This window comes from Rhea americana, unplaced genomic scaffold, assembly GCF_003343005.1.
Source record: "Rhea americana isolate MKP2758 unplaced genomic scaffold, rheAme1 scaffold_105, whole genome shotgun sequence".
Classification (NCBI taxonomy): Eukaryota; Metazoa; Chordata; class Aves; order Rheiformes; family Rheidae; genus Rhea; species Rhea americana.
Window position 1 is genome coordinate 2734242 of NW_028185095.1, and position 11789 is coordinate 2746030.

Here is an 11789-nt window from a genome sequence, read left to right on the forward strand (position 1 = left end):
ATTTTCTTTGAAAGCTAAATGTCGTCTTGTTTCCCACTTTTATTCCGCAGCCAAGCCCATCCGCCCTGGTCATTACCCAGCGTCTTCTCCAACAGCTGTTCATGCCATCCGAGGGGGAGGGATGTCCAGCTACTATCACACCACCAAATAAACAAGAAGTAAGACCAAAGTAACTTGTTCATCTGTTTTCCAGTGACCACCAAGTTTTCTTATTTCAGTCTTGGTTTTAGAAGACCCAATTTTTTTTTTAGTTTTTAGTTTTAGTGGGATTCTTTCCTGCTGACAGCTTATCTGTGAAAATTAGTAGTTTGAGTGCCTTGTTAGAAAGAATGTTTTGCAAGCTGCTGCTGCTGAGACCTCATTTTAATGACTCTTATCACTTTGGACTTGATAAACCGAAATGTGATTGCAAATCTGTACTGAAATTCGCGCATAGAGGCGTGAAACTCATGTAGTAAAGCGAGAGTTCTTAAAGATTGCCTCTGAAACTACTCTTTTCTGCTGCACATAACATGAAAGTTTCCCTCTTTATGATATTCACTCAGAGGTTAGAGAATTCTAGTAAATAATCTAGTACAAGGCAGTAGCTCTATCTAGTTGAAGAGTCACCAGCCACTTCTGTGCCAATGCAGGAGYTGCATTTGGCAGACTATACCTGTGAAGTTGTGAGGATTTCTCCTGGGCCTGTTTCAAAATTAAAAGCATTAGAAGTTCAAATCTTCATGGTCTCAGGGTGAGCTATTACTTGAGAGATGGAGCCATACAGTAAACATGTTTCTTCAGAAGCATGTGCATTCCTTAGGGGACTTCCTGTAAGTGACATTGTGTACAAAGAGGCAGTGGTCATACTAAAGAAAACAGGACAGTTTTGCTTCCAATTGCTGCATCATACATTTCTGCAAAGGCCTCTTTTGTACCTTTCTGCAGAGGTTTTTGTTCCTGCAGCAAAATGGAAGGAAGTGAAGTAGGGCAGTCTGCTTCTTGATGAAGCCAAAGCTAACCCATGGCAAGATGAAGATGGCATTAGTTCCAGGCAGCTGGCAAACAGAGCATCTTGGGGAGAGCCGTTCTGTTTAATCTGCACCTATTCTTTAGTAACTTTTTCTTTTTTGTGGCACAATTAATGCAGCCGGCAGCTTGCAGTAACCAAAAAGGAAAGCGTCATGGCTGTGGACCACTGTCTTGGGCACAGTCTGCAGTTTGCCTCTGAGAAGGCAAAGACAATCCTAAGTGTGGTCCTTCATATTGAGACTAGCACCATGGGGGAGGTAACGGATGGCAGATTTTAACATTGATTAGGAAATAGGTTTTCTTGTTTCTTTATTTAAAAATGTGAGTGAAGTATTTTGAGGATATCCACTGCTACTCAGAATGTCTGAAGCGGTTTTGTTTTTGGCTGAAACTTGCCCTTTCTAAGTTAATAATTTGCTTCTCTGAAAAACTGTTTAAAAGAAAAACTCTGCAAATTATGCCTTTTCACTTTCATTGGTACTCTGAAGTTTTTTTGTACTGTCATTTAGGACACAAATTGGAAAGAAAAGACATTTTTTTCAGGTGAGCTGGTTTTCTATACAGCCATAAGGTATGTAAAAACTCAGGATATTTGGTAGACTTGCTTTCCTGCAGTTGTGCTGCAGAGTTATCTTTCATGATTTTTTTTTCCTCCTATGATAAGATTCTACCTCTGACTTGTATGTGGCTCTTCCTAAATTCCCCTAGTTTTAAGCATTTTGAAGTTACCACAATTTGCAGACTTGCTTGTTAGGCTATGACGTATTTCAGTTTAGAAACCTCAGTGCATAAAACTAGCATCAAAGCTTTTTTTAAATTTTCTGTTTATTTTCTCTGGTTGAGACCTGAAGCCCATAAGGCGTTTTACCTTTCTGTCCTGGAGTGTGCGACAGGCGCAGCTGTGAGGGCCAAGCAGGGAGAGCTGCAGGGCAAGCGAGTTCCCCTGCTTCTCCCTCACCCTCCCTAGCACCCCCCCCCCCCCATGAAGCACAGACCTGCAGCAGCTGTGTCGGCGAGGGCAGGCAGCAGCACTGAGTATCAGCACTTGGCAAACTTTACTTTTGTTTCTTTTACTTGGTACTCTTCTTCTTCTTAGCTCTCTCTTGCTAAAAATTGTGATCATTTTATATTAATTGCAAGAGGCTTGATGGATTTTCTTCTAAGCCAAAATCTCATCCTGAAAAGATGAGCAGCATATTTCCATGAGACTGCTTTATCTGTCCCCCATGTATTTCTTTAAATGCTCATTATTTCTGAGGTATTTTACCTCTGTTGTTATTTTAGATCATAGCTTGGTTTATCTGCCTTGTTAGAGCATGCTAACTAGCATTCATCTCTTAGTAAGTGGCCTATGAAAAGCAACTACTGGACTGCTAAGTTCTCCCTCCAAGTTTGGCTTCTTTCTGCTCCCAAAAGATTAATTCTGTTTTATGACTCTTTTCTGATAGTATGTTGTTTCCTCTAGGCATTCAGTATTCTTGAGTTTTTTTTTTTTTCTTTTTGAGAATGTTTCCTGTCATACATGCAGGCAAACCATCCATCATATCCATTCAGGCTTTCATTCCCTTGTGTGGATTGTTTCTGTTGATTGTGTTTTCCATGAGCCCTGTAGCTGCAAGCAACATATGTTTCCTGTGGATGAATTAGAGTAAGCCTTCGCTGAGTGATTCTGTGCATTAGTTCATTCTTAACTGAAACTTACTTCTTGGTCTCATAAGCAAGATAACCTGTGTTGATCTATTTCATTGCTCCTTCATAGAGGTGAGAATGCAAAGGGAAAAGAGTACAGCAGAGGCATGTTAACTATTTCCAAACATGTTATAACTGCTCTTTGGAGTAAAGCTGCTACCTGCCTGAACTGTGTGCACCTTTAAGACACCATCTACTGTGAAAGTAAAACTGTCAGAATGCAACAGACCACCTGTTAGATATAGGCATGTGTCAGGTGAACAACTGTAGATTTTTAGTAAGAGCTATTAACAAAATAGATGAAACTAAAAGCAGATGGGTATAAAACAAGATAGGACTTAAAATGCCAGGAAAGGGCAATCAGAAGATGAATGTCTCTCAAGTGGCTCAGATGCAGAGCTTTATATTTGAGGACAGTGGAAGATGAGCAGGTTCAGATACCTCTTGGAGCATGTTGCTGATCAGTTTAAAGATGAAAGAGGTGGAGGAAAAAGAAGGAAGATCCTGGAAGAAACTGACTAGGCATAGAGATTGATGGTTTCAGAGAAAAGTGGGGGAAAAACATGAAAGCCAAAAGAGAGCACGACAGGTTGGAATGAAACAAGAGTGCACGTGAGGAGAGTGAGCAACGACTGGAAATGGTGGCTTGTAAGAGCAAAGTCTCCATGTCTCCTAGGGAGCTGCCAAATGTCAGCTGCCATTGTAGATCATTAAGTCACTGAAACATCCCCAGTCTGTTGATTGAAATTTTCCCATTTGAATTCCTAGGTGATAAGGCAAGCGTGTTTTGCTCTTCAGCAAAAGTTGTAGCTTGCGTTGGCTTTGGTTTTCTTAATTGAACGTAAGGTTCCTCTCTTGCTTTTATCAATCAGATAGACAGCCTGTTTCATTTCTCACCAGAAGCCTTCAGAGGAGTGCTGTTGGTGGCRTGGGTGACAATGAGTGTAAGGTGTACGTATGTATTGTTTTGATWTAGAAGTCATTTTAGACTCCAATTCTAAATGACCTGCTGCCATTKTGTCTTCAGAGGACTGTGTCTTAGGCTTTATAATTAGCTTTTTCACTTCAGTCAATGTATAGATTTTTGCACAAATCTATAAAGATACGTTGAATATAGTAAATTAAGAATGGGCAGTGATTAAAGTCAATTCTCCAAACAGTTTTGGTCCTTCTGCTAAGGAGACTGTTTGCAAATTGCAAATATTTGGTTGCCAGATGATTTTGGGCCTATCATAGTGATCTGAATTTTGACATTTTTGGATAAAAGCCTAGGGGCCTTAGTAAGAGTGTTAGTGAACACTACTTTTGTAGGGCAACTTTTACACAGATTATTTTCATAACATAGTTGAGTGGTCTTACACTACATTCTTTTGAACACAAAATAGAGCAAGAAATAGAACAGAACTTTGCTTTATACCCATTTAACAGCAGTGAATTAAAAAATGGGATTTCTAGATAGGGTATGTTATCTGACAGGAAACATTTATCTCTAGAAGGAAAAAATTATACTATGAGACATTTACCTTAAGTTCAGTCATCATTTCACAGTGAACATGATGGCCATTTATTGCTGTTACTGTTAGATAGTCAGCAGACTACCCCATCAGTAACAACCGGTGTTGCTTTTGCTGTTGACTAAGGTCACTGGTAGATTTTTTTTCCTGCAAACCTGTGCAAGCCTACAAAGCTAACCTGGACAAAGTTCAGACTGCCCAGCTATGGTTGTATTGCTTAGGRGCAGTGCACGTGAAATAAGATTATGATTTCTACCCCAGATAACTTAGTGTTCGATGAATAACAGCAACAGACAGGAAAAAAAAAAAAAGAAATGTGGTACTAATAAAATGTAAATTGCTGGTAGCTGGCTTAAACRAAAGCTTCAGTAGGCAAAGGAGTGTCTGTAAATATCTTAGAGAATTATTTACTCCATCCACATTGCAGAAATTTTCACAAATACAACTGCAGTGAAATTGTTACCTGGGGTATATACCAAATCTACACACTCTGAATTTATGACAAAGGAAGTTCACATTGGTGCAGCTAACAGGACACGTGCTGCAGTACAAGTCCTGTTTGACASGGATTGTGGTGTATTTCTATGAGAAGATGGCACTAGTGTTGCTACAACATTGTAGCTGAATTTATGCCAGGATTTCATGGAGATAGTCTTAGGGATTTGAATTGTGTGTTTCTGTAACACAGTTCTGAGCTCTCGTAATTCATCTATTTTGTTTTAACAAAAATAGTTGAAATATACTTTTAGCGTAATCTTTTAATGAATTTTTGAAATTTGTGGGGAGAACTGTACTAACAGTATTTTAAAGAACAAATTTGAATTCTGCATAGCTTGCAAATCACATAATGCAGATGAATTTACTGATTAACTAGAGAACTGAATATTATACTGTCGTATTTATGGGACAAAATACTTGGAAATAGTTTTGATGTGTAACTAAACACAATGCAATTTTGAAAAAGGTTAATATTAAGGATTTTTTTCAAATAACATCTGAAAACAGCTACAGAGTGTGCTTGTCTTTAGGCAAAATGAATCATTTTTACTTTCTGCTTCTCCTATTGTGCCACAAAGTTTAGGTCAAAAAATGCACAGAATTGTCAAAACCACTATGCAATCTAGTTTCACATTTTTATATATTGAAGAACTATAGTAGTAATGAGTTTTAGAAATGTAAATAAGCATAAATGCAGGATCTGTGAACTTGAACATCCCACTATTCTAGAGTAACTGTCAGACTGTAGTGAATAAGGGGGGAAAGCAGATTAAGTGGCACACACTTAAGTTGAATTATGCTTAAAATATGTGGTCAGATTCGTGTTAGTATAAATCTGCTCATTTTGAACTTGTCCGTACACTCATAAAATGACCTGCTCAGAATTCCCCATCTAGAGGACATGCTTCTGTTTGTCACCTCACTAATGCAGAGGTGAGCCACGGTGGTGCCRTATTTCTGCATCTCCTGATTTAACTCATTCTCTCCAGACTCCACCCCGCTCCCCTCTCTCACACACCTAGTCACTGAGTATGAAGAAAGAGACAAAACATGGATGATACCATTAAACATTTTTCTCAGTGCTTTTTCAGGTGCTTTATCCAAACTTACAGGTTTGCCATATTCATTTTTGCAGCACCTTTCTAGATTATCGAACTGTAGTCTGCAGGATGCTCTCCTGGTATTTATATACCCGTAAGCAAACTGGCACAGTGGCTATGCTTAGGTGCTGCATGGCAACATTGGAGATGTAGACCAAGAGCAGACTTAGACACATCGTCAACATATTTGGTTTTCTACACTGTTTCAAATCTCAAGGAAGCTTSTTACCTGCCTATCCTGTCCTTCTAATATTTGCTCAGACTTGTCTGATACCTTATTTTGAAAGAGAATGAAAATATTGAAATGAAGATATGCTAACAATATCACTAATGCTCTGTCATGGTCTACTGAAATTAAAGCTACTTTCACGGGGATCTGTATGCATTAATACACTATGCAAGCAAGCTCTTCTCCTGTAATGCATTCCTTTATCCTAAAGTCTCTGGTATGTTCCCAGCACCTCCCCATCCTTGAGCAAGATAAATATCTCTATTTAATCTAGCCAGGCTACAATTAAGTTAGTCAATAAGATACATGAATTAGAAACCATCCTAGTTTCCTTAGAGGTGTTAATGAGGATGACAACTAGGAGCTAGCTACAAATCTCAGCATTAATTCAGGGTAAACTTTCTTAAAAAAACATTGACTGCATTGTGTGTGGGTTTTTATTTAACTTGATCCTGAATGTTAGCAAGTTTTGTTTTATATAATCATACAAGAAAATGAAGAAAATGGTTAATAGGGCAAAACTTTGCTGTTTTTATAATGCTGATTTTATATTAGCTAATTAAACTAGTTTTAAGAAAAATACTAGGCAAATTCAGTTACTCTTGTGTCACAGAATCACAAAACATAGTAAAGGTTGGAAAGGACCTCTGGAGACTGTCTAGTGTTGCTTTCCATATGACTAATGAGAAATGTGTAGTTAAAATATATTTAGAAGTCTTTTTCAAATGTTTTATAATCAACTTTAAATCACTTTTGTACTTAGTAAACTAGCTTGATCTTTGCTTCTGGAAAGAATTACCATTGTCTTAGTGGGGAAGATGTCTGTGTAATATGAATACAGAAATAGATATGTGCACCTCAGGAAAGCACCTCTATCAGGAAACATGTAGAACAGAAGGATTGCTTTGGTTTGTGGGGATTTTTTTCTTATTATTCCCTTCATCTTATAGTATGTTTGAAATGCACTCAAACTCAAGTGCAGTTATGTTCCCTACTCATATTTTATATGTAGTTATTTACAGCTGCTTAATGTTGCATATTGCATTGTGAAGATGCATGTTTAATCGCCAGCATATCCTAGTGCCTTCCCATGAAGAGAAAAATCCTATTAAAAGAATACAGTGATAACAGGGGGGGGACAAAGAGAAGCTAGACCTCTAGGTAGTCTTGTAAGGATGTATTTAGACAAGCCATAATGCTGTTTTACAGGTGATAATTAGCTTGATGAAACTCAGTCTTTCTTTCATTGTGACTGTGCCAATTTGTGGGCTGGTAACTTTAAAGATAAATTTGACACCATTTTCCTTCAAGAATTGGCAACAGAGACCCTGATTTCATGTCAGTGTCATGAAAACATCAGAAATASACTACACTTGAATCTAGTTTCACTGCTGTTATTGTAGCTATCTAGTTGCTGCATATCAAGTTGCTGTGAAGTACAAGTATTTATTTGCCATGTTGCATATCTGCTTTGTAATCTAAAACATCCACTAATTATTATCACCTTTCTTACTCTCTTTTGACAGGTCAATTCCACTTAGCATGTTAAGAACTGTCATTAAGTCACTAGTTTCTTTTTTCMTCTTCAACTTGATCCACATTCTATTCATCATGCACTTCCTACAGCCATCCGCAATGCACTGGTCCCAGGTACTTTGAGCTTCGTAGGATCTTCAGGTGTACAGAAGTGCTCAGCTCAACTCTTCTACAAATACTTGTACAATGTATTTATCATAAACATCTAAGTAACCATAGGAAGTCTGCCATTCAGAATATTTCACTGACTGCATTTGACTCTTGGCGCTGATTAGGTTGGGGCTTCTACACTCAGATTGATGCTTTTTGAAGTACTCCGTTGCATCCATGAATCCCAACTTCTGGCATCAAAGAATTAATTATTCAATGATCAAGTGCCATCAAAGGCAGGTGATTGTGCTCTGTCATGACTGATTTACTGTATAATATACATATTATTTTATATTTTTAGGGGATGAAAATGTGCTGCTATATGGCTTAATTTTACTGCTTACACTTTCGGAAATAAATTTCCCCAAAGAACCATTTGTAATATCCTGTTAAAATCCTTGGATTGTATAAAATAACCTATATTGCAGTACTTAGTAAAGATCAAATGGGATGCAGAGAAATCTGTTAGTATAGATCTAGATTTTCGAAGTTTGGTAGTTACATGAATATATCTGTGTGACCTATCTTAAAATTAAGATCTGAGCTGCTTATAGTTCTCCCTACGGTGGTGGGTTTTCCTGGAATGTGATGGCTAGCCACGTGTTTGTAAGCATTGTTTTTGATGAAATTTTGAAAGCTTTCAGAATGCTGCAGAAATCTTGCCCCTGAAAAGCTGACAAGCATCCCCTCCTTTCCCTAGCCTGCATGCCTTTGGCAAGTCCTGATCTGTTCGCACTGGAATTCAGGTGCATTAGTGAACAGTCTGAGACCCTACCTTAAAAAAAATTATGTATAGAGGGTCCAAGAGGAGGTGAGGGTTATATACTCTAGCTGTCCTTTGCAGACCAAGTTTAGGAATATTTGTTAAGAAATAAAGAGCATATTGCAAGGGAAAATGAATGTATTTGTTGCTTGCATATTGTCAAGTTATAATATGCAAGTTGTTTTATGGATAGTATACTTATGCTCATTGAGTAAATGATGTAACCACTTGCCTTTCTTGGATCTCTTTAGTGCCAGATATAAAGTTTCCACCTTCTCAGCAAGGGGGCACTGGGATCATTCTGGGAAAAGTTACGTCAACAGACCGAAGTTACTGCCCTAATGTGTGCCTACTGCTTTTGTCACACATACATATCCTCATTTTCAAATGTGCTTATTATGCAATGTTATGTCTTAAATGAAGTGTGGATTTTAGGAAGGTTACAGCTGAGTATACCCCTCTAGCCTTGTTTGGCAGCTGTTTGCTCTTATTTAATTCGAGATTTTTTTTTWAATTTCTGAACGTGGCTATCTCTTAGTAGACATAAAAGTATTTAATCTTTTAATTTAATTGAAATCTTTTGATAGATTGTTAATTGACTTTAGATATTTTTTCTACTGAAATTATTTAAGAGCTCTCAGTTGTTGCCACGTAAGTTAGAATTAATTTAGTTTTTTTTAATGTTGCACTATTTTGGGGAGCTTTTTGCTAAAAATATTTAACAAAATTGCAAATTTGCATGTATTTAATTTATTTTGTATCTTCCGAAGTTTTATATTTTTCTTTCTGTGCATGTGCACTGCCAGAAAAATGAACTGTGAACTTGCCATATGCAATCTTTAACAAAATTGCTAATCCAAAACTATTCTGTACTATCTTATCAGCTGTTCATGGCTGAAATTTCTATTATGAACTAAATAATCCTCTTTCTTTTTGGTTCTAGAACAGTTATCTTAAGGAACACCAAACTGTTACTGTCAAAGATATTGTATTGTTTTCTTGTACAATGAAAATACAAGACTATAAATTTTTGTTCTGTAAGCTGAATTCAAAGTTTATTATAGAATTGCATTTTAAATGCAGCATTAGCTTAAAAAATTTCATGAGTTCCCCATATCATCATCATTAACATCTGAGAGTTCAGACAGTTATCTTGAGCTTGAGGAATAAGTTAGCTTCGACATTTCTTAGTTGTGCTAGTGCTGATCAGCCAGTCAGTTCATCTAGCCAGAACAATGTAAGTTTCTCCAAGCTAACTTCAGATCAAGACTGCAAGAGAACTTCCTATGACTGAAAGGTTGAAAAGATCTGTTATACTGAAGTTCTCAAAGGAACACAGAAGGTATTTACTAAATTGGAAATAATTGTCAATTATGCTTACTCTACTTACAGATTATTATTTTATAAGCCTATATGGACTAGGCAATTTAAGTTTGTATTGTATAATGTATGTTCAACTTTTCTACCATTTTTTAGTCTTACACATTTTATATGTAGAAATGAAAACCACACATCTGCTGTAGAGTTCAAAACCTGTCTTGCTATTTTCCACTACTTGATGCTAATCTTAATTTTTCTTTCTTCATTCTTTGAATGTTGTCTTGTATTTATTCTAGACTTAATTTTAAAATTGTGATTTATATAGTGCGAATTAAATTACACGTCTGAAATCATGCATGGGACAAATTTTGTTGGAAACACTGTTCACAAATAGAAAACTTGCTTAAGATGAAACTAAAATRTATATTGATCTTTTTGCTAATAATTAACAACTACTTCCTGCTCACATAAGCTTCTTTTATTGAATTAGTTCAAATATCTTGTGTTTGTCCTTGAATTTCTTTTTCATTGACTTTTCTTTTAAAGCAAGTTTTGTTGTTGTTTTTTTTTATAAAAAAATGGAAAGATCTTGGCTGACACATTTTTAAGTTTTGTATTTCAGTCAACAAGGGTGAGAGTTGATTATCCTGAATATATCTAAAAATAAGAAATAAATCATGAATTTTATTACAATTTCTGCCTACAGAAGCTGTTAAATAAACTTAATTTGATAAAGCCTGATGAATTAAGAGTCACATTTGCCTGAAAAAAATGATAAATAAGGCTTGGAAATAAATGGTTGGAAGTTATTTTTTGCTTAAATTTGAATAAGTCARAAGTTAAACCAAATGGTTGTGCAGGTCCCAACTGAGCAGGCCTAATCAGATTTCCACTATTGGAGGAGACCATGAGGTTTGGAGGAGAAAGACTTTGTGAAAATGAAGTAGATATCAATTTAAAGGGCATGAAAAAATAAACAGGATAATCTTAATCTACCCTTGCTTTGATGTTCACCTTTTAATGTGACTGTATGGATTGAAAAATGCATTGGACAACATCTGCTATACAGGATGGAACACCACTCCACAAGTTTGTGTCTTGCTCTCACAATCTTGTCAATTTGAAACACTTTTCATTGTGGGAGAAATATGGGGGTTGAAGCATTCTGTAGAATTATACATGTCTAGTTTGTAAAGTGTGTAATGTGTACTGCAGATGTGTATTCTCTGGGCTCTATGTATCTTTACAGTAGTGTTCATTTTAGGAAAAAATAAATTGTGGACACGTTTTGGTGGTAACAAGGGGAAATTTTTTGCCATTGCATCAAATGATGCTGAAATGTATTAAACTCTTACTAGCAGATCTGAACCCTTCTTTCCCCCTTCCCTTGGAGATAAGTCTTTTATCTTCGTTCTAAAATTCTATCAAAGACGGATGGATACACTGGCAGACTGCATGATGTATCATTTGAAAACTGTTACAGTGGAAAATAAAATTGAACTAAACTTTCTGTGTGCATATTTGTGACTGGCAGGTGGGCATGAGTGGGTCAAATACCAGTAGCAAGACACTCGGGTTCATTAAAAGTTAAACAGGAGAGGTTTAATAAAAGACTTACTCTCCAAGTTGCACAGGGAACCGCAGGAACCACACTGAGGGGTCATCAGTGAGCCTGGAGGCACACAGGTGGGACTTGACTCATATCCTAAAGGCCCCTTAAGTCTGCTGTAACTATTTCCTTACTTCAGCTGTGCTAACCTTGAGAAACTACTGTCTGGGAAGCAGGTAGATGGTGATGACAAAACAGAATATGCATGYCTGATCCTCACGGGGAATTTGGTCAGTGYGTAGTTTCACATGCTGGACCTGCTACCATGTACTCTGCCAGTCGCTGACTCCTTGCTAGATCTTCTGCAGGTGTTCGCATTACAGTGTTGTATGAATGCACGTACAGCATCTTTGACGTGGGGGAGTGCTGC

At 37.0% G+C, this 11789-nt stretch overlaps 1 protein-coding gene across 2 annotated transcripts in view; it reads left to right on the top strand.

Annotated features, from left to right (window-relative positions):
- The window catches only part of KIF5C (kinesin family member 5C), a 94889-nt gene extending 83569 nt beyond the window's left edge, over window positions 1–11320 (top strand). Inside the window, exons 25-26 of one of the 2 annotated variants that reach the window (XM_085308680.1) lie at window positions 51–158; window positions 7568–11320. In XM_085308680.1, the coding sequence (XP_085164806.1) occupies window positions 51–151 (101 nt within the window). In that variant the 3' untranslated portion in view covers window positions 152–158; window positions 7568–11320. Of the gene's footprint in view, window positions 1–50; window positions 159–1520; window positions 1571–7567 lie in introns of those variants that run through there. The other variant, XM_085308672.1, reaches the window with a different exon arrangement.
- The last annotated feature ends 469 nt before the right edge of the window (window positions 11321–11789 follow it).